General features: G+C 46.9%; 4 protein-coding genes across 25 annotated transcripts; 3 read left to right on the top strand and 1 right to left on the bottom strand.

Moving 5' to 3' along the window:
* The first annotated feature begins 1,341 nt into the window (after positions 1-1,341).
* Positions 1,342-8,797, top strand: LOC120708396 (stomatal closure-related actin-binding protein 1). 2 transcript variants are annotated; one of them, XM_039993626.1, is made up of 13 exons: positions 1,342-1,803; positions 2,526-2,817; positions 4,596-4,724; positions 5,359-5,451; positions 5,804-5,944; positions 6,082-6,150; positions 6,325-6,408; positions 6,499-6,676; positions 6,872-6,988; positions 7,347-7,405; positions 7,704-7,838; positions 8,141-8,290; positions 8,377-8,797. In XM_039993626.1, exons 2-13 carry the CDS (start codon positions 2,536-2,538, stop codon positions 8,410-8,412), a joined length of 1,473 nt encoding a protein of 490 aa, XP_039849560.1. In that variant the 5' UTR covers positions 1,342-1,803; positions 2,526-2,535; the 3' UTR covers positions 8,413-8,797. The 2 variants fall into 2 exon arrangements, with proteins under 2 accessions (XP_039849560.1, XP_039849561.1); XM_039993627.1 differs by having other exon boundaries at positions 1,349-1,787.
* LOC120710220 lies at positions 8,424-12,464 on the top strand. The gene is made up of 6 exons (XM_039995872.1): positions 8,424-8,447; positions 9,306-9,513; positions 9,603-9,680; positions 9,811-9,924; positions 10,221-10,314; positions 12,172-12,464. The coding sequence occupies exons 1-6, from the start codon at positions 8,424-8,426 to the stop codon at positions 12,176-12,178; spliced, it is 525 nt and encodes a 174-aa protein (XP_039851806.1). The 3' UTR covers positions 12,179-12,464.
* Positions 12,465-13,716: 1,252 nt separating this feature from the next.
* On the top strand, positions 13,717-16,434 carry LOC120708395 (cyclin-B1-1-like). Of its 2 annotated transcripts, none has more exons than XM_039993624.1 (9): positions 13,717-13,977; positions 14,189-14,306; positions 14,395-14,485; positions 14,597-14,800; positions 14,902-15,027; positions 15,111-15,359; positions 15,452-15,622; positions 15,723-15,901; positions 15,979-16,434. In XM_039993624.1, the coding sequence occupies exons 1-9, from the start codon at positions 13,920-13,922 to the stop codon at positions 16,112-16,114; spliced, it is 1,332 nt and encodes a 443-aa protein (XP_039849558.1). In that variant the 5' UTR covers positions 13,717-13,919; the 3' UTR covers positions 16,115-16,434. The 2 variants fall into 2 exon arrangements, with proteins under 2 accessions (XP_039849558.1, XP_039849559.1); XM_039993625.1 differs by having other exon boundaries at positions 13,745-13,977; positions 14,600-14,800.
* A 2,831-nt stretch (positions 16,435-19,265) lies between these two features.
* On the bottom strand, positions 19,266-24,845 carry LOC120708393 (UDP-glycosyltransferase 87A2-like). Of its 20 annotated transcripts, none has more exons than XM_039993613.1 (8): positions 23,853-24,845; positions 23,696-23,738; positions 23,525-23,606; positions 23,366-23,449; positions 23,158-23,280; positions 22,945-23,071; positions 21,377-22,061; positions 19,266-20,457 (listed from the first exon to the last, which is right to left on the bottom strand). In XM_039993613.1, the coding sequence occupies exons 6-8, from the start codon at positions 23,041-23,043 to the stop codon at positions 19,559-19,561; spliced, it is 1,683 nt and encodes a 560-aa protein (XP_039849547.1). In that variant the 5' UTR covers positions 23,044-23,071; positions 23,158-23,280; positions 23,366-23,449; positions 23,525-23,606; positions 23,696-23,738; positions 23,853-24,845; the 3' UTR covers positions 19,266-19,558. The 20 variants fall into 20 exon arrangements, 18 of the variants coding, with proteins under 18 accessions (XP_039849547.1, XP_039849550.1, XP_039849542.1 ...); XM_039993616.1 differs by having other exon boundaries at positions 23,366-23,439; XM_039993608.1 differs by having other exon boundaries at positions 23,366-23,606.
* Positions 24,846-25,851: the final 1,006 nt, after the last annotated feature.

Raw genomic sequence — 25,851 nt, 5'->3', positions numbered from 1 at the left:
TTAGAAAAAAAAACCTTCAGCGGCGGCTGGACGGCTAACCGGGTGAAAATTCCGTAGGCCAGACGTGTGGCGCGGAGGCCACCGGCGACGCACCGACCGCCGCCCACGTACGCGTCGCTGCCAGCCCCCTCGCTTGCGTGTTCGATCCGGGTCAAAGCGCGCGCGGCCGAAAGGGTTGGTTGGACGTTTTGTGTAGCTGTCACCGGCCGGTCCGCGCTGCCGTTTACCTCGCCGCGGTCGGCCGGGCACAAGACGCTGCTGCTGCTGATGGGTCTCTTCTCTCCGGCCGCAACCTAGCCACTAGTGGTACAGCTCAGGTGGTCACCTCTTACAGTATATATATATATATATATATATATATATATATATATATATATATATATATATAGCACTCAAGTACGTACTCCCAAGTAAAGTTTTTTCACAATGGTGCATAAATGCAGGCGGCAGCACAAGCGAAACAAAGTCACTTGATACGTTTCTTTTTAAATACAGTTCCGTATACTGTGCTGTTATGTCAAAAAAAGAAAAAAAAATCTAAATTACTCCCCTAACCAAAAGACAAAGTTTGGATAACCCTCTAAACTATAATTTGATTCAATTTACCTCCTAAACTATGCAATTTAGTCTATTTTATTTCATAAAATAATTTGTCTTTTATTGCTCTGTACACAAGTTGAGGTTGAATTTCAAATCTTGTAGGGTAGTAGTGGACATCACAATACATATTAAATTTTTTTTTATAGATTTTTCATTATTATTTTTCATATAGTTTTGAACTCCAATGATCAATTTATTATTAAATATCCTAAACTATCAAAATAATGATAACAAATATGATATACTTTTTTTAAAATGTGTTATTGTAAAATTTCAGTTTAAGACTTCACCAATGCGTGGAGAAATAAAAAAGACAAATTGTATTATGAGGTAATTTGAATCAAAGCGCAAAATTTGAGAGGTAAAATGAACCAAATAATAGTTTAGAGATGATTCAAACTTTGACTATAGTTTAGAAAATAATTTAGACTTTTTCAAAAAATACTGTGCTGCTAGTACTAGCAAACTTTTAATCCTGGCGCTGATTTTTCAGTTGGAAATACAGGCAGCGGCAGCAGCACATCTCGAACTGCACGAGGGATTCGAATTCGGATATATTTATGTTGCCAATCCCGTGACACTCCTATAGAAAATCCCCGGCCGGTCAGCTCTGGACAGCACGCCAGGCTTTACCTGCCGTGCCAATCACCCAACGCTAGGCCGTTTTAAAAGGAGGGCCCACGTCTCAGTGACCGTCCAGCACGCACAAATCCTAAACGAAACCCTGTCGCTAATCGCTCGCCTCAGCAGCACCAGTACAGCTGCAGCATCCGTAGCCTTCGCTTCGTTCCCCTCCTGTCCTTCCCTTTCCCTTGGCTTCCTGGTTTTGCTTGCTCCTCTGCCGCCCCGTCGCCGCCGTCTCCTCCGTGGCGCATCAGGCATTCGAACCCGCTCGTCAAAAGGAATCCGTCCGCGAGATCGAAAGCAACAGCTCCCGATTATTAAAGCCACGCTTTTTCAAAAGCCGCGGGGGTTAAAAACCCTGGGAAATTTTGGAGGAAGCGAAATTCGTTTCCTCGCATCCGAAACTGCAGTTGCGTGCTCGAGGCGGGGGTGCACAGCCTAGAAGCTCCAGCGCCCGACGGCGCCGGCGCCCCGTTCTCTCCGTGGGATCCTCCGCCGGCCGCCACTCCACTGAGCTCTGTGGTGGACTTGTGTGGAGATTCAACCCGGCGCGGATTGGACTGGTCGGTTCTTTTGCTGGTGAGTAGCCTTGGCTTGCTTCAATTGGGTGGATTCGCTTGCTCTGAAATCTGGTGCTGTTCTGGGAGCCCCCCCCCCCCCCCCCCCCCCCCCGTTCTTTCCATGGCTGTGAGCAATCAAATCCAATTTCCTACCCTTTGTCTTAGACTCTTAGTTCGTTTAGCTGTGGATTTATGTGCCTTGCCGTGATAATTCATCAGGTTGTTCGGCATCAAGGATGGATCTAGCCAACGTGCCGGTGCTGTTTTTTATCTTCCAAAAAACAAGAATAAAAACCGCAATTGAGTCCAGCTCTCTAACCAATTTTAGTTGTCCTTGTAGTACTCGATAGCAGCTATTTTATAGTCTAAAGGTCGTGGCTTTATCTTCCAAAGTTTAATGTATCCTTAGTGCTTCCAATTGTAAAGTTCACTCCTGTCCCTAGGACGTCTGACTTAGTAAGTTTTTGTGAGATAGGTGCTAGGATGAATAGAAACGACCTCCTCAGCTAACTGTTTGGATGTATATCTGGAATGTGAACTATTGAGATAAGTAAAGCGAACTGGAATTGCTTCAAGCGTGAAATCTACACCAACTTTACTGTGCCTTGTTATATGTAGCCACAGATAAAGTAGAATTGAACACATGACAAATCTGTCAACACCTAATACCTCTCTGATGTGCTATGCTTTGCAAGTTTTTGAAGCACTGAGGATATATGTTTGTGTTCAATTTGTGATCAGAATACCACACATGACAAGGGTTATACATGACTCTGGAGAAGGCGTGCAGAAGGAGGCACTTGATCTGGTCTCTTCTGATGTTAACTTCCCCAAGGGCCATTTCCCGGACTACAGGATTGGACCAAACAATCAAATCATTGATCCAGAGGAGGCACATGAGGCTGTGCCTCTCAAGGAGATTGTTGCAAAGGAAACAGCGCAGCTGCTAGAGCAGCACAAGCGCCTTTCAGTACGCGATCTCAAAGAGAAGTTTGAGAAGGGTTTGTCTGGTGCTACCAAGCTGTCTGAAGAGGTATTTTGTTTAGTTTGCCGCTACTTACTTTTGTCAATGTATCTTATAGGGAATCCTAACACAAAGATCAAAGATGTTGTCATTAGCAACTATATTGTTCGCCCTAGACACCAACTGTCAGATGGAAATTCTACTCGAGAACCTCTCCTGCAAATGTGTAACACCCCGCCCCCCAACACCGCACAGCCCAGCCCTTCCGAGGGGCGAGCCCGCTTACACATAGCACCTCACTTACGCTTTCGTCCTCGCAAAGGGTCAACCCGAAGGTGCTATGGCTGGAGGACAAAGGCTTATAGGTTGGCTCCACCCTTGCTCAACTAGCAAGGTGGTACTAAACATGTGCACGCAGTACTCATGGGCCACAACTGTGCCATATCCAAATTGGGCCAGATGTCACACACCCCCCCTCAAAGAATCCGACGTCCTCGTCGGTCCAACTCACCCACATTGGGCAAATGTCAAATGTCCAGGGACGTTCCCCCTTGGCACACGCCGGCACGTCCAGTGCCGGCGTCATACACACTGACCCGTACGCGCAACCGCGAGGGTCGGCTCTAATACCAAATGTAACACCCCGCCCCCCAACACCGCACAGCCCAGCCCTTCCGAGGGGCGAGCCCGCTTACACATAGCACCTCACTTATGCTTTCGTCCTCGCTTCGCGTAAAAGGGTCAACCCGAAGGTGCTATGGCTGGAGGACAAAGGCTTATAGGTTGGCTCCACCCTTGCTCAACTAGCAAGGTGGTACTAAACATGTGCACGCAGTACTCATGGGGCCACAACTGTGCCATATCCAAATTGGGCCAGATGTCACACACCCCCCCTCAAAGAACCCGACGTCCTCGTCGGTCCAACTCACCCACATTGGGCAAATGTCAAATGTCCAGGGACGTTCCCCCTTGGCACACGCCGGCACGTCCAGTGCCGGCGTCATACACACTGACCCGTACGCGCAACCGCGAGGGTCGGCTCTAATACCAAATGTAACACCCCGCCCCCCAACACCGCACAGCCCAGCCCTTCCGAGGGGCGAGCCCACTTACACATAGCACCTCACTTACGCTTTTGTTCTCGCTTCGTGTAAAAGGGTCAACCCGAAGGTGCTATGGCTGGAGGACAAAGGCTTATAAGTTGGCTTCACCCTTGCTCAACTAGCAAGGTGGTACTAAACATGTGCACGCAGCACTCATGGGCCACAACTGGACCATATCCAAATTGGGCCAGATGTCAAAAAATGATGCAGGTGCAACTGGATACGGACACCAAATGCAAATGATGGAATAATATTGATATCTAGTGAAATAACAACATGATAAAGATTTGAATTATGTTCAAGTTATCTGCTAATAATCATAGTAAGATGGTGCTCATTCTCACATTAAATGTATTTGTAGCTTGTTCCATAGCTCAAATTTATCTGTCCCATATTAATTGTATCTGTGGCTTCCTCCATAGCTCAAATTCATTATTCATTGCTTCTTCTCTATTTTTATTTATAAGTTTAGACTTTAGACCACCTTCTGAAGTACTTGCCAGTTTGCCTTTCTTTCCTGAAAATGTTGAAGTTTCTGCCATGGCATATTGTTTAGGAGGAAATGGATAAACACATGGGACATTAAATGCAAAACTCTATGGGCTGCAGTTATGTTCCACGTCTCACTTGATAGTCAATAATACAGATGTTTGTTATGAATATTCAGGTTCTAGTGCTATGTTACTTCCATTGAAAAATGGAGTTCCATTCTAAAACTTATTGCCTCATGCCCTCATGTTTCAGGCTAAGCGGAGAGAAGCAGCTTCATTAGACAGGCAGGTTCTTCTGAAGAAGCTCAGAGATGTTTTAGACACACTGAAAGGCCGCGTGGCTGGTCGAAATAGAGACGATGCTGAGGAAGCTATATCGCTGGTTAACCTCTTCTCTTACAAATTTGAAATTTGTTGACTTGTCAATATCTGTCTCCTGTTATAAGCTTCTTATAGATTCATTTCTTGATCAAAGTGGACTTTTTTATTTTATTTTATTTTTTTCCAGATAAAGGCAATGATCGTAGAAGCTATTCAAATAAGTAGCCACTCATTTCATTTCACCCACGCAATTTAGTAATAATTCCAGGAAGAATGATGCTAGATTTTACTGTTTGTTGGTTTTAAACTTTTAATAACTTAATGAAAATAGCAACCTGCCAAGCAGTCTCATGGTAAGTTTTTTGCAAGATGAATACTTGGTCTTGAGACCCTTTTGACATGTACCGTCTCTTCCTTCCTTACTTTCTTTGATAATTTCTGTTCTGACATCTCTCTACTTTTCTTTCTGAATTGTACATGAGGAACAACTGTGGTTATATATCTATTTTTTTCTTTTCTGAATAGTAGATGAGGACTATGTGCGCACTTCCCATTCCTTTTCCATTTCTAATGTACTTTTGTTATGCGGTTATGCCTGCTCCAGTGCCCTGCCCATATTGAGATTGTAAACATTTCCCCCCCTCTATGCTGTCTTTAGTTGGAAAAAAAGTGATTATGAAGTTATATCCTTTCAGGTGGAGGCACTTGCTGTCCAGCTGACACAACGAGAAGGGGAGTTAATTTATGAGAAGGCTGAAGTAAAAAAGTTGGCTAACTTCCTTAAGCAGGTCTGTCACATTTTGTGTTAGTATCCAAGTAGTTTCTGCTGCCTTTTTAAAATATGGCAAATCAAACATGAAAAATCAAAGGTGAGGCATCAAAGAACATTGCTTCCTTTTTGTCAGTATGTTAAGACATAGGTATGGCAAAATGTTTCATATGCATGTTTCAAGTGGAATGTATTTTTTTTCCCGGAAAAATAGACAAAGTATCAGCTTCTCATTATTTGGAAACTTCTTGTGAGCTCTTTTGATTGTGTTAATCACCCCTAGCAACCTAGGGGCTTCCTTTTTTTCTGGAGACTTTGCAGACTAGCCTAGTTGAACCGTAATATTTACCAGACTTTCACAATTATTTTAGGCTACTGAAGATGCACGTAAAGTGGCTGAAGAGGAAAGGGCTCTTGCGCTTGCTGAAATTGAAAAGGCTAGAGCTGCAATAGAAAAGGTTGAGAAAGCATTGCAGGTGCATGATTCTGCTTCAAGTAGCAGGGAGAAGGAGGTACTGCATCATCACAATGAATTATGAATGTTCCTTTGACTTTGTGACTATTGTATAGTTTGTTCTTTGAGTTGTTGCAAGTTGCCATTAGCCCATGTTTATTTTGTATATTGATCTGTGCACCCCCTAATAATCAGGAGATAGAGGAACTTAGGAAAGAGGTCCGAGAGGCTAGGAGAATAAAAATGCTACACCAGCCAAGCAAGGTTTGTTCACATCATTGGTTATCCTGCTTTTCTTTTGATATTTGTATCTAAGTCTCAATCTACTTGCTATACTGTCCGCAGTTTGTTTGAGGTAGCTAGTAAAAAAACAGACCATCTTCTCATAATATTTTTAAACTTTGTGCTTATTACTAATGGCCGTAAAATTAATCACAGGTCATGGACATGGAGTTTGAACTTAAGGCACTGCGGACCCTCATCTCAGAGAAAACTCAGCTTTGCAATCAGCTAAAGAAAGAGGTATTTCCTGTCAGTTATATAATGCAGAGTTCATAGGGTCTTCTAATGTTAGTAATGTTCAGCCATCATCCATCCCTTTCTATTTTATAGCTTGCCATGATCAAGAGGCTGGAGGAGGATAGTTCCGACCTCTTTGAGCTTGAAGGTTCTGATACCCTTGGATCACAGCTTTGTATTATCCCTCGAGTTGATGGTGGTCCAAACATAACAAACTGTCCAATTCAGTGGTACCGTGTAATTTCTGGAGGCACCAGAGAGCTCATATCTGGTATGCTATCAATAAAGTGCACACAAATTAATAGGACTTCTTCCTAAGTCATTCATAGAAAAGTCTCATTTGATCATAATATTCTGTTGGTTTTCTCTTTGGCATCTCATGCAGTCATTCGTAAAATTTGTAAATTGATCCCATTCTACTTTGTTCATATATATATGGTGAGATTTTTTTTAACTCTTCCTGCAGGAGCAACAAAATTTACATATGCTCCGGAACCGTTTGACGTTGGTCGATTATTGCAAGCAGAGATAGTTTTGAATACAGATAAAATTATAGTTCAGACAGATGGGCCTATAGAGAATGGTTAGTCCTCTCCCAATGTTTTTTTAACAGATTGGTTCATTTCCCGATCTATTTTGTAAGCAAATTTCATTGGCAATCCTAAATGTCTTCCAGAAAATACTGATATTCAGTAATCTCTGTCACTCGTTATTTTAACTTTCCTTGTTTGTACATTCCTACTACATTTGTGTCTTTAACTTACTTCCTACTGTTAAATTAGAACTTGAAATGGCAGTTATCATATATCAGATAAATGCAAGCATTGTATGATTTGTCTTATCATATTTTATAACAATCATGCGAAAGCAGCAACTCACTAATAGTTCAATACAAGCTTCTGAAGTTCTCTTAAATAGCTGACTACTTGTGCTTTGAACAGCTGCAGGACTTGAACGTTATGTGGACTCACTAATGAAAAGGACGGATATTGAGTTCAATGTATGATTTCATCTTGCCTATATGATACAGTTTCTTTGGTACTTTTTGGAAAACCACCCTCTATGAGTTACTGAAACCAATGAGGAACTTACTTAGGGCCTGCTCAGATGTGAGGGGATCTGAGCCTCCAAAGATGAATTCATCAAGTCCCCCCACATGTGATCAGGCCCTTCATTTTTGAATCGGTTGAAGTGACACTGAATTTGGCTGTATTTTTGCATGAGTATTTGTGGGTAGAAAAGCAATATTTGAGCTTTTTACCTTTGGAACTAAGATTTGCACCTGCATTGCTTTACAGGTGGTAGTCACCCAAATGAACGGGAAGGATTACTCGTCAAATTCTGTCCATGTATTTCACATTGGAAAGCTGAGAATAAAACTCCGAAAAGGATGGTCTACAAAAGCAAGAGAGTCGTATTCTACTACGATGAAGGTAAAGTCTGATCACAGTATATGTGTAACCAAAGTGCTCTCTAGGGCTTAACTTAGATGCACTTGCCTAACATATTGCCTATCCTGTGGTTGTAGCTGTAGACATGTTTAAAAGAATATTGGTCTCATGCGCTCATTATTGTTGCATGTGTTATGTGCGCTTACTTCATTGACTGTGTCATTTGAGTGTCCACTGCTGTTCATTCTTTGACATAACTTTTTATGTTGTAGTCCAAGCCTTAAAATTTAATGTTATTTTTTGAATAATTTTCTGATAATCTATTTTTCTTTTTCCGTTTACAGTTATGTGGGAGCCGTGGTGGTGGTAATGCTGCAGCTAGGGCAGTTTTTTGGCAAGCTAGGAAAGGCTTGACCTATACTCTAGCTTTTGAAACAGACAGGGATAGGAATGCTGCAATTATGATTGCTCGCAAATTTGCTTCAAATTGCAATGTATGTTCTTTTTTAAAGATTTTGTGGTACTGTGCGAATGATATTCAGAAAACAGCATTGTTTATGCCTTTCTAATGGCTCTGCAGGTCGCTCTCACTGGCCCAGGCGATCAAGGCACCTGATGAAGTGGATCATGCATGTTTTTGACAGCGACACAGTACATAATTAGGGTGTGGATTGGCTGATTAGGTGGTTGTCTACTGGTGCTTGTGAGAGTAGAGGTTGTATACTGCGTGAGGCTATCCCCTTTTCATATGTTTTATGGAGGCATTGTTTTTGTTTGCCTGCCAGCAGCACTAGCCACGTTCTTGAAACAGGATGTGCAAAATTGATCACTGTTCTTGTGCGTTAAGTCTGTAATACTGAACGGAAAAGGCTTGGTCGTTAGTCTCGCTGGGAGACTTCCCTTATTGAGTTACCAAGAAGTATGTACAGACAGCTGGTCTCCTGAAGTCATATTATTGATGATATTCAGGTGGTATTTAGTGGATTTGTGATGTGTGGACACCTCGGTGTAGTGCAACCTAATTCAGAGTTATATCTGTTGATTATCAGCTGGAGCATGAGGTGGCATAACTAAAAGCCTGAAAGCATGATACGACTCTGAAAGTCTGAATACTTCATGAGGAAAGGGAGTAATCAGTGCTACCCACACACTTCATGTAAACTGAAACGTGCCGAACGCTGGAAGCCCTTGTGTGAATAATCCAAAAAAAAAAGTGCCGTGCAAAATACTCTGATGAGCCAAAATAGACGTCAATCTCTGATTGGACGAACTGACGAGCATTACAATATACTATTTCATATTCTGGGAAGAATAGTCACATGCATGCGGCGCAATTGAAGACGTTATCTTCGCTCCAAAGCTAAGCACGGAGCCTTTTTGTCAGGGAACCAGATCCTCTGACATAGTTGGGAGTATACCAGAGGGACGTCAACCTCCCTGTAGCGTCAGATTCATGATGGATGGTGCGCAAGATCAACAGAACAAAAACAAGACCCTACGGCCCATTAGACAGCCCAAGATCAACTTAAACAGCCTAGTTGCCTGCACACGAGCGAGCAGAGAGAGAAAAGGCGCACGAAACGGTCGCAGAAACGGCGCGAGGCCGACGGAAAAGGGCGCGAGGCCGACGGAAAAGGGCGCGAGAACCAGACAAAGGGCGCGAAAAATACCATCGCCGGAGGGGACGAGCTCTGGCGACAAGCTGCTCTTCAATCGTGTAAGTCTGATCTTGCTCCTAACATCTTCAGCTGAATGGTTGAGATTGTTGTGAAGCGTTGATCATCAGATTGTTCTGAACTTGATCAGGTGGTTCCTTCTCTCATGAAAGAAGCACCTGGTTGAGATGGAAGAAGAGGGCAACAAAGCAGACAATGAGTCCAATGCGTAAGTAATACAACCCACTTTTTTATGTGATATTAGATGGTTTTAGTTGCCCTATTGCCAAGTACTGCTGCTCCTTGTTTGTTCTTTGCAATTGCACAAGTTTGTCGCTTATGTTAATTTTCTATTGCAGAGCTATACTACCTGATTTCATACCTCAAGTTGGCATGGAATTTGGAAGTTCAGATGAGGCTTGAGCATTTTGGCTTCGTTATGGTGGGCACAGAGGCTTTGAAGTTAGAAAAAGGTACACAAACAAAAGGGAGTCTGATGGCAAGATTACATCATGTAAATTTGTTTGTGCAAATGAGGGTCATCGAGTAGCAGACAAAAGGGATCCTTTAACAAAGTGCCCTCGAGCTGAAACTAGAACAGACTGTCAAGTTCACATGAATCTTAAACTTGATAGGAAAAAGGAAATTCTGAAAGTATCTGATGTGTTTTTGGAACACAATCACAAACTACACCTCCCTGAAACCTTACACTTAATGGTGTCACAGAGAAAAATTTCAGATTTACAAGCATTTGGAATTGAAACAGCAGATGATGCTGGAATTGGACCAAAAGCTGCACATGAGTTGGCTTGTCGCCAAGTTGGCGGACCACTCAATCTTAGCTACACCCTTCGTGATCACAAGAATTATTTACGGTCCAAGCGCCAACGAGAGATGGCATATGGCCAAGCAGGTAGCATGCTTAAGTATTTTCAAGACCAAATTGCTGAGAACCCGTCATTCCAATATGCACTGCAAATGGATTGTGAAGAACAAATAGCAAACATATTCTGGGCTGATGCTAAAATGGTCATGGACTATGCATATTTTGGTGATGTTGTTAGTTTTGACACTACTTTTGGAACAAACAAGGAGAGCAAACCTTTTGGTGTCTTTGTCGGATTCAATCATTTTAGAGAGACTGTAGTTTTTGGTGCCGCTCTCATGTATGATGAAACATTCGAGTCCTTCAAGTGGCTATTTGAGACTTTTCTAAAAGCTCATAATGGACAGCAGCCTAAAACATTCTATACAGATCAAGATGTTGCAATGGGAAAGGCGGTTGCAGAAGTTTTTTCAGAAGCATGGCATGGACTATGCACCTTTCACATTATGCAAAATGCTATCAAACATCTACATGAAGAGAAGGACGAAGACAATAACGAAAAGAAGAGAAAAGAGAAGAATACACGGAAGAGAAAAGAGAAAAATGAAGAGGAGAAAAGAGAGGACAATGAAGATACAAGTATTTTATCAGATTTTAGTGCATGCATGTTTGAGTATGATGACCCGATAGAATTTGAACAAAAATTTCAAATTATGAGAAAAAAGGTGAGTAGTCAAACTTGGTTGGACAGTATATACAAGTTGAAAGAAAAATGGGCTGCATGTTATATGAAGAATGTTTTTACACTAGGAATGAGAAGTACACAGTTAAGTGAAAGTCTAAACAATGACTTGAAAATGCATTTCAAATCTGATTTTGATATCATCCGGTTCTTCAAGCATTTTGAAAGGGTGGTGCAAGGAAAGAGGAATAATGAATTGGATTCAGAATTCAATTCAAGAAAAAAGTTGCCTAAAATCTGCATGAAGAGACCACCACCTATGTTGAGTCAAGCCAGCAAGCTGTATACACCACCTATATTTGAAGCCTTTCAAGGTGAATATGAAAGATCCTTGGCAGCTTGCACCAATGCATTTGATGGTAATAATGAATATCTAATAGCACATTGTATCTATGAGGAGGAGTACAAAGTTATCGGCGATCCTTTGAAACAAACAGTTACATGCAGTTGCCAACAATTTGATAGGATTGGAATATTGTGTGGTCATGCTCTTAAAGTTCTTGATTTGATGAATATCAAGTCAGTGCCACCGCAATACGTGTTAAAGCGGTGGACACGAGAAGCACGAAGTGGAACTGTACAAGACAACCAGGGAAGAAATATAATTGAAAATCCAAAGATGGATGCTATGCTTCGCTTCAGATTTATGTCCCACAAATTTCTCAATTTGGCACATCGAGCAGCCAACTTTCCTGAATGCACCATGCTAGTATACAGCACACTTGACACCCTTGGTAAGCAAATTGAAGACAAAATCAATGCATATACAGGTACTTTTGAGGATCCAACCACAGTTCCCACAAATGCTACTTCACCAAATGAATTGCTGATTAATGCTCGCCTAAAGAAAAAGGATGTTCAAACAAAAAGTTCAAAGCGACAAAGAAATTGGCTTGATAAGAAGCCCAAGTCTGGGAAAAAGAGGAAAAGCAAAGCTACATCACAAGGAAAAAAAACAATGGTACGATATGAAGAACAATTCCATTCTAGTGTATTATTCATGTTTGTCTGAACCATTTGTTTTTTTTAATGATTCAGCAGATTGGGGAAGACCCAAGTAATGATGGTGCACAAGCAAAAATAGCAGGAGATAGTGTTTCTGATTATTTAGCTCTGCAGGGACCAATTATTGATGACTTTGATGGTGAACAGGCTTTGATGGACAAGGAGAAGGATTCCAATGAGAAGATGGCCCTCAAAAGCTTCACCCAACTCTTGACTGGACCAATCAGTGATGATCTTCTTACTGGAGATTTATTGTAGTAACTCTGGTTTGCTGTTTTGCTCCAAGTGGGCATATGCGTTCACCTTTGTTTTGCTATTTTGCAAGCATCCTAGAAGCATGGATAACTTTAGTTCTGTGTAATTTATGTATTTACCTTCCAGTGATGTGAATGTATGAATGCATTTGACAGCATGCAGAAATCTCTGCAGGAATCTCAACATTTTCACAACATTTTGTCTGCTACTGCTTCTCAACTAGCTTGTGCTGCTGGCTTCTCAACTTGCTTCTGTTGTCCTCCACCAAAAGATTGTATGCAGTAGTTGTCCTTCCTCATACGATGGTGTGAGAGCTTGGCAGCACCGGCCACCTCCCCTTGGCGATGTTGCAACTGGCGGCCAACCTCCGCTGCTGCCTACAGCCGTGGTCAGGCCCCCTGGCAGAGGCGACTCCATAACGGCGGATGGCAGGGCAGGGACGGCCAATGGATGGAGAAGCGAAGGTGCGGCATTTGAACGGCGACGAGCGATCCGAGACAGCCGGTGGCGGCCTGGTGCGGTGAGCGGCGGCGAGGTAGCCGGTGGCGGCGGAGCGCGGTGGGCGGCGGCGAGGTAGCCGGCGGCTGCGATATTTTTTTTTCACGGAACGGAAGCATCTGGGCTGTTTAAGTTGATCTTGGGCTGTCTAATGGGCCGTAGGGTCTTGTTTTTATTCTCTTGATCTCACGCACCATCGATCGTGAATCTGACGCTGCAGGGAGGTTGACGTCCCTCTGGTATACTCCCAACTATGTCAGAGGATCTGGTTCCGTTTGTCAGTGAGTCCATCCGCTGCTAGAGTAGTACTGCGTACTGACCTGGACCGCATCGTCACACGAGTACATGGCTGGTGTCTCCCGGATGCCCCAAACTTGTTCATTGGACGGACGACCAGATAAGATTTGCTTTTCCATGATGAAGTAGCCGTACACGCTCCCGTGAATTTCGTCCAAAATTCTACATCTGACACGCAGTTTTGACGGAATTTGACTTGACGTTCACAAACCCAAACCCCAACATCAACAACAGAAATTCATAAACTGATAAACCGAAGCTAGCATCACTGCATGAACCGTTGACGATGCGAAAACTTGATGAAAACTCGCACAATAACGCGAATCCCTGTCATTCATTGCTGCCCCTGCCGTGTTTACGCGACTATCTTTATCAGGAAAGGAACTCGGCACGCCGTAAAGAAAGGCCAGGCCCTTTTCCAGCTCGGGAGCGAATCCCACTCGGCGTCGCAACGGCTAGTCCCCCCGGACTCGATCCCAGCCGTCCGATCCGCCCCTCCCGACCGTTGCGATACGAACCCTTCCCGACCGTTGGAGCCGCTCCCCCACCAGACCCGCTCCCCGCCGCGCCGCCCCTGCCCCTGCCCTCACAGCGCCCGCACGCTCGATATATCGGCTCCTCCTCTTCCCGAGCCTATAGCCTATACTCTCTTCCCCTCAAGAACTGCACCACCACGCGACGCCATTGATTGAGCAGGGAGGAGAGGCACAAGGGGAGGAGAAAAGAGGAAGGGGATCCGCGGTGGCTGCGCTCGCCGGCGGGGAAGAGGGGACGCGGGCGGCGAGCCTCCAGTCTTCACCTCCGTGCTCTCCGGGCTCTTCGGACAGGGCGAGGACGAGGAAGAGATGGCCACGCGCGACCGCAACGCCGCCGCCGCCGCCGCCGCTCCGCAGCTCAACCGAGGTGAGCCCATGGATCCCCTGAGTTCTTGGTTGCTCCCTCTCTCGGGAGCGATTAGCCTCTCTAGCAAGTTCTTTCACCCGGATTCATGAAAAAGATTGGATCTTTACTATCCTCGTCCCCCTAATCTATTAATCTATGTTCTCGTCTCTGTTCGACTGCCGGATTCTAGAAGAAAGAATTTCTCATCTCGTGTCTCCTGTGCAATCGTCAGGTGGTGTTCCCGCTCTGGGAAAGCAGAAGGCCGTCGCGGCCGGCCGAGCTGACGCCATGAACCGGCGAGCCCCCCTGGGCGACATCGGCAACTTCGTCGCCGTCCGCGCGACCGAAGGGTACCAACGAAACCAAGCACGCTGTTTTATTTCTCACTGTTTCCTTGCCCGTTCTTCTTCTGAGAACGAGCTCCATTCTTGGTTGCAGGAAGCCGCAGGAGCAGGTCAGCCGCCCCGTCACGAGAAGCTTCGGTGCTCAACTTGTCAAGAGCGCGCAGGCGAATGCCGCCGCAATCAAGGTACACAGTCACGCACCCTTGTCTTACGGTTCTTTCTGCAAGAGAAAGAGTGATTGGGAACTTGAAGCATTTAATTCCGTCTGTTTCTGACTGTTGAACGTCGATTTGCAGCAGAATGCGGCCATCCCACCTGCGAGGCCTGCGCCGAGGCTGGAGAGGAAGGCTCCTTTCAAGCCTCCTCCTCCTGAGCATGTAATAGAGATCAGCTCCGACTCTGACCAGAGCAACACGCAGCCCGAGAGAAGCGACAGCTCCGTCCGCTCGAGGAAGAAGGTCATCAACACCCTCACTTCTGTTCTCTCGGCTCGCTCAAAGGTGCGTGATCTGTCAAAGGCCTCCTTGCTCTAGTAATTCCAGTTCCACAAAAAGCATGAGGAATTAGTTTGATTGTTGACTGTTGTCCATCTGAATGTCAGGTTGCCTGTGGAATCACTGACAAGCCTCGAGAAGTGATTGAAGACATCGACAAGTTGGACGCCAATAATGAGCTCGCGGTCGTGGAATATGTTGAGGACATCTACACCTTCTACAGGACTGCACAGGTAACTGACGAGATATCTGCTATGTAAATTACGTCATCTGCTAGCAGCAGTCACTGAAAGAATTTCTTCCTGGTTTATTGCAGCATGAGAGCCGGCCATGTGACTACATTGAAGCTCAGGTGGAGATCAACTCAAAGATGAGGGCTATCCTGGCCGATTGGATAATTGAAGTACACCACAAGTTTGAACTGATGCCCGAAACTCTCTACTTGACGATGTACATCATCGACCAATATCTCTCGCTGCAACCAGTCCGGCGAAGGGAACTGCAGCTTGTGGGTGTTTCAGCCATGCTGATCGCTTGCAAATACGAGGAGATTTGGGCCCCCGAGGTACACAGAGAAAGCTTCTATCTCTCTCTCCTATCCTGTTCGGGTGCTTCTTTTTTTCAAGTTCTTGTTCTAATTGTTTGTGTGCTTCACAGGTCAACGATTTCATCCTAATATCAGATAGTGCATACAGTAGGGAGCAGATTCTTTCAATGGAGAAGGGAATACTAAATAGGCTTGAGTGGAACTTAACTATTCCTACATCATACATGTTCCTCGTTCGCTTTCTCAAGGCGGCGTCTTCGGGTATCAAAACTGACAAAGAGGTAAAGATTCAAATTGTTCTCCTTCGGTTGTTGTAGTCATCCAGAAGTGCAGCAATATTGTTCTTTTGTTGTGATCTAAAATTCCGATGTTTGAATGCAGATGGAGAACATGGTCTTCTTTTTCGCGGAGTTATCACTGATGCAATACGGCTTGGTGACGTACCTGCCTTCGATGGTTGCTGCCTCTGCTGTCTATGCGGCAAGGCTCACTCTCAAGAGGGCTCCACTTTGGACTGACACTCTCAAGCATCACACAGGCTTCAGAGAGTCAGAGCTAATGTAAGACCCCATTGCCAATCGTCATCTCTTCCTAAATCATGTAACAGACATAATTACCTTTGCTGTGATGGTTTCAGGGAATGCACAAAAATGCTCGTGAGCGCACATTTGACCGCACCGGAGAGCAAGTTAAGGGTCGTCTACAAGAAGTATTCCAGCGAGCAGTATGGAGGGGTCGCACTGCGTCCACCGGCAGAGGAGATCTGCAAATAAACAAAGATAAATCCGTCCTGATAGTTGTGCTTGCTTTTGTTTTCGAGAGTGTAATGAAAGGCAAGTCTGACATTCGCTAGGTTTTATGCTTGTTTGCAGTAAGAAAAATTGAACACTTGAGACAGTCGTTTGTTTGCTGGGCTGTTCTCAGGGAGGAGTCAGGAATGTTATCTGACTTGTATTGGCATTTAAGATTTGGGATGTTCTGCTACTACTATCTTATATATACACCTTGGTGTATATTCTAGTCTGTCAGAATTTATCAGTAACAAGTTATTCATAAATATGAATGATGAATTAGAATGTTCGCTGATTGGAAATTCGTTTTGCTTAGTGCCATCTGAATCAAGGCGTTGCAGATCAGAACATTTCTCAAACTTTTATCATGTGAGCACTTTTACAATGGTTGTTGCCTTGTTGGTGCCTCCCAGTGCCTGTACACATTTCGAACATGGGAGTTTCAGTACCTGTCAACTGCACTTCCATTCCATGATACAGCTTAAGAAAGAACGGCAGTTATGAGGTGGATAGCTTCAGTGCATTGTAGCACTTGTAAATAACTCCTTTTATTTCTCTGGTATCCAGTAGGGTGCACCCCCTCCTGTTTCCCTCAAAAAGAGAAAGAACTGATATTACCACACGAAGGTCCCCTCTCTTCAATTCTCTGCGAGAAGCTCCTTTCAGCAAATTTGCTCTTCTCCTCACTTCCTTGCTGTTGTCTGTGTCTGATGAGTTCACACTCATCAGATTCTTAGCAGACAGCACAATCTCAATCTCCTCTGTTCCAATGAGCCCGTGAGATCGCATCTTCTCTTTGAGACTGTCAGACTGAACCCAATCTTCCACACATCAACGATAAGATATCTTTATTTTCAAAAAAAAAAGATAAGATATATATCGGTCAGTTGATCCAGCGCTATGGAAATAGTGAGCATTGGTACCCCAGCAAAGACGCTCTCCAGTGTTCATGACACAGTGTGTCAAGAATCCCCCAATTGCACAGCACCTTCAGCTGGTTGCACCACAGGACGTGGATGTCATTGCTGTCACCGTGCTCCGAGGGGATGGTGGCGACTGGCGACTGGCGAGGCTGGCGCACTGTGGCAGAGACGGTTCGGGGATGCTGCTGCTGCTGCACGGCGAGCAGCCGGCACAGGCTCAGCGTGGGGTCGATGTCGCCACGGTCTGGGTACGGCAGCGCCACGAAGTGGCACGGCCGCCGGTCAACGGCGAGGCTGGCGTCTGCCAAGGCCACCCGCCATCTCGCGGGAAACCATTGCTGTTTGCTACCGTTCTAAAGCGGTGCGTCACTCGTCAGCCGCTGTGTCTTGGGTGAAGAAATATCGTGTAGGTGATGCCATGATGGTGATGTTCAGACGCTTACATATATTTTTGTCCTGTGCTATTGCCGCTTTCAGATATTATGCAGTTCCATCTTGTTGGGTTGAGAGCAGACCACGTAGGCACCATTGTCCAAAATTGCTGAAGTCTAGAGGACCAAAATCTTGTATAGTTTTGAGACTTGCATCGTTCATACATTAGATCCTACAAGGACTTAAATAAATCTATATCTATTTCTAAAGCGAGTAAGATTTCCACCCAATTTTTTAATTTGGTCTACCAAAAATTTTGGTTTGGTCCGCCTTAAGTCACTGACAATGTGAACCCTTGTCGTCCCTTAGTCCTGTCGGCATGCGAATTCGGTCATGTGTCCGGTTCGGTTACGTCTCCAGTCGCAAAATAGAATTCTAGAGGAACAAAGCGTTTGGTCCCTATTTCCCTTTTTCCTAACCTCTTTCCCTACCTTTCGCCGCATCCGAGTTCCATGCGAATCTGAAACCATCACGACCTCCTCGACTCACAAATAGAAGCTCCATCGATCTCTACATCGGGAGCTACGAATTCCTACACGGCAGCGCGTACGTGCGGGACGAGATCGCGACGCACGAGCGTAGCGCTGCTGAGGTAGCCGTCCTGACAGAGATACGACTTAATTTCTAGGCGAGATCAATGAGTGCTGCGTGCAGCTGTACAGAATCCGCCGAGGCTTAGGCATGCCTCAAGATTCTTCCACCAAGTGAAGGCCGAGAACGGAGAGCTGAGAGCAAGGCGCCAGCCCTCGCTGGAGAGGACTCCTGGGCCGGTTCTCCAACTTTATTCCTGTGCCCCAGATCGAGCTGCACGACGTGATGAATACATGTGTGGATGTAGCCGTTGCTAATCTCACAAGCCATGCATGAGGGGAGGCATAGCCGCATAGGGGAGGCAAAAGATTGGAGCCCATTACTTCGTCTGAGAGACTGAGAGCAATGGAGTTGATGAGGATGACGGTACAGCCAGTCTGAGGCAACATTTTAAGATGCTCAAGCTGCAAAGGAGGCTGTAGACATGGTGTGAGCTGAAGATGCTTGTGAAAATGCCTGCCCAGCTAACAAAAGAAGCACTTAAAAGATAATCAAGCTATGCCTGACAAAACCGAAGACTAAATTTTGCTGCACTAGAGGTTGTTGTGAAATTGACTGAAACTTTGCTTGAGGAAGGTAATTTCAGGAATTAATATTGCCATTCATCTTTGCTTCCAAAGTTACGACAATATGTCTCTCTATTCTGCACCAAGAAATATATATATATCGACACAGAATCTTCGTGTTTACCTTGTGTTAAAATTGGGCTATATCTTTGCTTCCAAAGGTATTTTTCTTAAAATTGGGCTATATATTTCTTGTAGCCCGTAATAACACTCGGTCACATAAATTATTTTTTTAATAGAAAATGCATAATATGTCTTGTATATTGTTTCCAGTAGTGAAATAAATTGATGATATATTCATATGGATTTGGACCGTAGCAAGCAAGGGCACATTTGCCTATATCTATTTAATCTAATCTAATCCTAATTCTAAACCAAGTAATGGTTCCATGATCCCGTCAATCCGAATCTTAATCAGAATCTAGATAAATCAATCGGAATACTAATTGGAACCCGAACAGATCAATCCGAATTCCAATCGGAATCTGAACAATCAATACATCGCGCGGGCACAGTGCGGCTTATACACGGATTGAAAGAGCATAAAATTGATGACTCAGGTCTGGATAAAATAAATATTAGCCGTAGCAACGCACGGGCACTATGCTAGTTTCAATAATGAGAAGAAAACACTGTATACACTAGCATTTGGCAAAATATAACATCTAAAAGTAAATACTGCTGTTTCTTTAAAAGATGACAGAGAGTCATAGTAGTAGTACAATCCAAATGAAACTCTGAGAAAAGAACTGGTTTATATGTCGAACACATCATAAGTAAAGGTGATTATGAGCGTCACCTTTCAGAAATCGCATGACTTTTAAAGAGGGATGATTGTAGCATCCGTATATGAAACACTGATGATTACAAGTGTATGACAAGATCAGTTTCAGCACATACCGTACTGATTCCAATTATGCTGAAGAACATGCCATCTCCATCAATGCACTCAGATTACGGTATGAAGATCCCCCATTGTCAACTGCTCTGCGAGAAGCTTCTTTCCACTCAAGAGCACGTCTCCTCACTGCCTTTGTCTCAGGTTCATCAGAGGACATCAGCCTCTTTGCAGCCCGTGCAATATCCTCTCTCCCAATCAGACCATCCTTGCTAGCACAATCCCTCAAGTTCAGGCCAATCTTCCATTCTTCCACAATTAATCGGCCATCAAGCGGTTGATCAAAGAATAGTGGTAAGGCAAGTATAGGTACACCAGCAAAGATGGCTTCAAGTGTCGAGTTCAACCCGCAATGGGATAAGAAGCCCCCAACAGAGGAATGGCACAAAACCTTCAGCTGCTCACACCACGGCAGTATCATCCCCTTATCAGTATCACCAATGACTTCGCGCACCCCAGGGGATTGTTCGCGAAGAATCCACAAGAACCTGACCTCACTTGCTGCTAGCCCCAACGCAATCTCGTCAAGCTGAGCAGCTGACACTGAGACAAAGCTGCCAAGGGACACATATAATACTGAGTTTACAGGTTGAGAATCCAACCATGTGAAGTAGTCTACTTGGCTGGTATCCCCATTGCTCATGGTCCGGTGGTCTTCAAGTGTCATGTAGGGAACACAAGGACCGATTGGGTACACTGGGCAAGAGAGTACTGACTGTATTGAGTCGATGACACTGGCCTCAAGCTCATACATGGTGGTGAAAAGGAGGCACTGAGCATTTCTAACGCTTGAGATTGCTGATAGGATATGCTTTACTTTTCTCTTGTTGCGAATTAAGGGCTCAAGATCAGACAACCTTATCGAACTTGAAGCCTGACTGGAGATATGGTGCCCAAGTCTCTGATCAGATTTATCTGCAGGTCATAAAATATATGCGTGATAAATGTTGCAGCCTGCCTTATCAGTGTTTGACACAGAATCACCAGAAATGAGAAGTATGAGGTACAATGACGAAAAATACATTTCCGAAGCTGTGGTGTGGTGGAGGAATCCAAAATATACGAATTAGCGTGATGTGAAACAGGTAATTTCTACCAAGACAGAGTGAGAAGCAACAGTTTTGCGAGCTTGATTAATGCTCATACTCCGCTTGATGTACTACTTTTTTTTTTCTGAAGGGAGCACCACAAGGGCATCAAAACCAGTTGGGTGGCCATCCTAGTGGTTAGCTGTTTAATGTATGTCTAAAATATTTCTTATCTTTTGGATCAGATATTAGCTGAATGTGCTCACATGAGTAGCAGGGTTGGTGACTTGTTAAATTTTCAGAGTACTAAATAACAATTTTAAGGTAGGGTGAATGCTGAAGATTGCATTTCCTCAAGAACATGAGCATATTTTAAGAATGAAATCACGTGGGTTATCACAGACTCCTTGATAAGTGAAGAAAGCTAAAATATAAGTATGTGCAGAGTTCCATGTGATCCATGCCTCGTTACCATTAAATTGTTTGCACCTCTCCAGAAGCACTTTAGTAACTTTGGATTGTGCACATGAACAATGACGTTTGAATCAGTTGTGAGAAATAGTTTTGTATAGACCGCTGAACAGCCTGGCGAACAGCATATGCTTATTTTGCAGCAGTACTAAGTATACACAATGCACAAACACGAAATGCTTTCTTCGGAACATAAACTCGCAATCAGAAAACAGATCCTAGAAGCATAATTCAGGATACAGATGCAGAAGTGCAAAGGTCGAGTTATGTGTGGACGATTCATTAATCAGGAGATTCACGACAAGCAAAAAACTGGCAGCAGCAGGGACTCTCACCTACAGTATCACCAGAGTCCGGCGCGTGCTCGCCGTCGCCGGTAAGCCAGGCCGGGAGGCGGTCGAAGTGGTAGTAGGCGGAGAAGAAGTTGGCGGCCATGGGGAAGAGCAGCCAGACGGGGACGCGCCTCCGGTTGCCGACGCCGACGACCCAGGAGACGTAGGCGTCCGCCACGAGCGCGGCGGGCGGCGCGCCCTCGAGCCCGTCGAGCAGGCGCTCGAAGGGCGCCTCCATCTCGGTGGCGACGGCGTCGAGGAAGCCCGAGTGGTCGGCGGCGCGGCCGTGCTCGGAGGGGATGACGTTGGGGATGGCGCGCAGGCGGACGCCATCGGCCGGGGAGGAGGAGGAGAAGGAGCGGATGAGGCCGAGCCACTCCTCGGTGACGACGAAGGTGACCGCGGCGCCGCGCGCGGCGAGGAGGCGGCTGAGGTTCATCATGGCGTTGACGTGGCCGCGGCCCGGGAAGGGCACCGCCACAATGTGGCAGCTACGGACGCGCGGCTCGTCCCCCGCGGCGGCGGCGGCGGCGGCGGCGGCCATCCGCTTCGTGGCTGGCGTCGCGGTGTGTGGCTCTGCGTAGCGTAGGCGTAGCCTCCTCGCCTGGGGGCTCGATGGCTGCTCAAGTGAGCGAAGCGTAACAGCTCCCCTGGGCCACTGCGGGATATATTCCCGCATGGAACATATCTGGAAACCAGAGGCTTTGTGAAAAATTTTATAAATTATAATAAAAAATTATCTAAATTCATCAAAAAAATCACACATATAAATAATATAATAATACACAATTTTGTAAAATATCTTATCCACTTTAGATATTCTTTTTAGAGTACTGACGGACGTAGGGAAACACCGAAACAGTGTCACAAAACTCAATGCAAAGACTAGATTTTTTTATATACGTATCAAAGATATATACACGTAGGGCGCTGGTACTAGTGTATGAAGCCGATATTTCTGACAGAATCACTGTGATATAATTGAGCGTCTCAATCCTTGGTAGGAGATTTGAGCGCCTCACGTTTCTGCCTGTGAGCAACTGCTGTGAAGTTTCTGCAACGTTCAGTCTTCCTTCGATGAGATCTCTCACGAGACTGTTGGAAGAACGGCTTGATGATCCACCTTCCTGAATGGCTCTGTGTGAAGCGTCACGCAATTCTGCAGCTCTTCTTCTCATTTCTTGCCTACTAGTTAGGTGCCCGTGCTAACACCACGGGTAAATCTTAGACGTACACCAAACACATGATCCATAGTCCTAACTGACAAATGTATATTTCACACAAAGAAAAGAGTTATTATGTTGATTGTACAAACACATCCAAAAGGTGAAAGATCAATTTAAATGACCAAACCAAAAGTTTTTCAGCTACTACATAGATCTTATCAAGTTCAATTTTGAAGTTTTTTTTTTAGCTACATAGATTGCTTCTTCTCCTCCTTGCTGAAGGAGCTGTCGTGCTCGATGTACTTTGCAGCCTGTTTAATAGGAAAATGGAGTTGGTTATGATCTGCATCATGTGGTTAGACGCAAGCAACAAAAAATTTCTGTAAAGAGCATGTTGTCATTTACCTTATCATGTCTCTTGGAAGCCTTGGCGTACTTGCCCATCTTAAACCAAGCATTTGCCTTCATCTTTCTTCTTGGCAGCTGCTTCAATCTTCTCAGCATTGCTGTTTAGATCCCATGGTTCTTCGTCCTGCACAAAAGGTACAAATGTAAACACGTTCTGATCAAGAATATCAACTAAGCTAAACATGCAATATCAAGAGATTTTAAGCAAACCTTCTCGAAAGAAACACGCTCCAGTTCATAGAAGACAGTGGAGTTAGGAGGTACGACAGAAAGATCTTGTTTTATTTCAGCAGACCTAAATGCATGTTCACGTGATATTCTCACCAACGCAACCTGACAGTACAAATTTTATAAGCTCAGAACTAACAATTCAGAGCTGAACCCGCATTGTGGAGGGTCCAAGTTTCAAGATACAAACCATCTTCGATAGCAAATTCAACACCATGTCCGAGCTTACCCTTGCTGCAGCTGCTTTTGTGCACCTTGTCCGAGCTTTTACCACCTCATGGACACATGGTAAATTGATCAGAACACTAACCAAAAAACCCATAGATATGTAATTGATCAGAACACTAACCTAAAAAGCTAACAACAAAAAGAGCCTGACCGGGCAGTGCTTAAAATAGAATGCACATGGTTGCCTTCTCCCAGCATAGGGCCTGATCATTTGAATGTGTTGGGTCGGTCAGAACTGAGCATCCATTGGATCTGCAAGAACTCACCATCAATTGGATCGGCAAGAACTCACCAATGTTTAAGATCGGCCATGGATTGAATCGATTGGCAAGGAGCTCAATGGATTGAATCAGTAGAAAAAAAGCATCGGCCATGATCAATCAGAAAACAGCATCAGCCATCATCTGTAGTGTCATATGGAAATAGCTCAACGGGGGATCGATACTCACCGACGAAGGCGTAGAAGACCAAGGATGTCGATGACGGCAGCGCACAGATCGACCTGGGCGCCGCTTCATGGCCTTCTCCACCGAACCCGCACACGCGACGCATGTCAGCTCGATCGCCGCCAAACATCGTTACATTCTCCCTCACTTCCGCCGCCCCCTTCGCAGCCTCCAGGTTGCACACGCTTCTCCCTCCTTCTCCTGTTTTGCCGGTGACCACAGCCGTCCTAGGGTACCGCAGCATGGATGGGTACCACGACCCCCGCCTCCAAAGACAGCAGCAGCGCTGGTGGCCAGATCCGCGCGCGGAGGAGGACGGGCGCCGGAGGATGGAGGAGGACGCGCGCGCCGGCGGCGGGGCGGAGGTGAGAGAGGAGGACCTCGCCGGCCATGGATGCCATGGACCCGAGCCGGCCAGGGAGGAAGCGGATCCACGCCGCCGGCCACTGCGGGGAGGGCGAGATCCGGAGCGCGGGGGGGCCAGCGAGGGGGCGCCACGAGGACGCGCTGCAGGGGCGCCCACCACTTTGTCCCGCCGGCGAGGGACCATGCCGCGGAACGCGCCTGCTGGAGCACCGCCGCGCCGCCGCCTGTTACTCGCGGCTGTTGTCCACGGCGCAGGGGAGGGCCCGCGCTGCCGGAGCTCGGAGCTCGATCCGCCGTCGTCCGGCCCCGATCCTCTTGAGGGAAGAGCGGATTCGCGGTGGAGCACCCGAGGCGAGGACTGTGGCGGCACTCGGATGTCGGGGTGACGGGGCCCCCGCGGCGGCGAAACTGTCCCGGCAAGGCTGCGCGTCCCTCGGGCACGTGGAGCTCCGGCGACGGACGGAGGCGTGGTGGTGGCGGCCGGATCTGCGGCGCGCTGCGAGCGGCGGCGGCGGTCGGCTCCGCGACGCAACACGGACGGCGGACGCGGCACGATGGAGGGTAGACCGAGGGTTGGAGGGAGGTTTGCCTTTTTTTTCTCGATCGATTTTCTTCTAACCGCACCGGGTGGGATTCGAACCCTGGCGGAATGGCATTACGGGACGGAAACATATCCTATGCAATCAGCTTACCCATGCAATCGTGCAATCCGCGAATATGAAACATCCGATTTCAATCCAACGGTCGCTGCTATTTTACACTTAAACCCCCCGCACCTCATCAGCGCCGGCACTCCCTCACCCATCGCCGGGACGGTCCTCCACTCTCCCCACCTCGAGCGCATCTCCCTCCCCGGTGCCTCTCTCTGCTCCTCCTCCCCGGTGCCTCCGCATGCCCACCGGCGAGGGAGACGAAGGGGAAGCCGCCGCGCCCGCGCACGCCAAGGACGCGACGGCCTCCTCCGCTGCGACGAGCTGCTCCCCGTCCACCACGATGAGCTGCTCCCCGCCTCGCCACAAGGCCCCGCCCCGTGCGGGGAGGTCTGGCCTCACCGTGGCCGCCGCGCCGCGGCTGCGGCCGCCCCGCCCTGCCGCGGAGGCATTCGGGCATGGACGCGCGCCACCATGGGAGGCCGCGAGCTCCATGGCCGCGCCGCAGCGTCGTCGTCGTGCCGCGCCCCGCTCCTCCTCTGCGGCCGCGCGGGATGGGGCGAGCGGCGGAGGGAGGAAGGACCACCGCCGGGCGGAGGACGCCACGGCGAGCAGAGGAGCCACGCCGAGCAGAGGAGCCGGCCAGCCCGCGCGCGCAGGGAGCGCGGCGAGGACGCGCGGCAAGGGGGCCGCGGCGAGGCCCCGCGCGGAGGGAGGCGGCCCTGTGCGCTGACGAGGGCGTCCCGCCGCCGCGATAGCGGAGGTCGAGGCAGGCCGAGCTTGAGCGCCGACGAAGGAGGGAGCAGGGGCCGGCCCTGCTCGCCACACCGCCGCGGCCGGCGCGAGCGGAGGGAGCAGGGGCCGCGGCCGCGGCCGCCGCAGCCACCCGCCCCAGCTCGCCATGGCTCGCGCGGGTCCGCTGCCCGGCCGCGCTACTGCAGCTCGGCGCCAGGAGGAGGGAGGGAGTGGGGCCGTGGCGCGTCCCT

The sequence above is a fragment of the Panicum virgatum genome, chromosome 5K, assembly GCF_016808335.1.
Source record: "Panicum virgatum strain AP13 chromosome 5K, P.virgatum_v5, whole genome shotgun sequence".
Lineage (NCBI taxonomy): Eukaryota > Viridiplantae > Streptophyta > Magnoliopsida > Poales > Poaceae > Panicum > Panicum virgatum.
The sequence above is the reverse complement of the archived record's forward strand: the minus strand, read 5'-3'. Positions and strand labels throughout refer to the sequence as shown.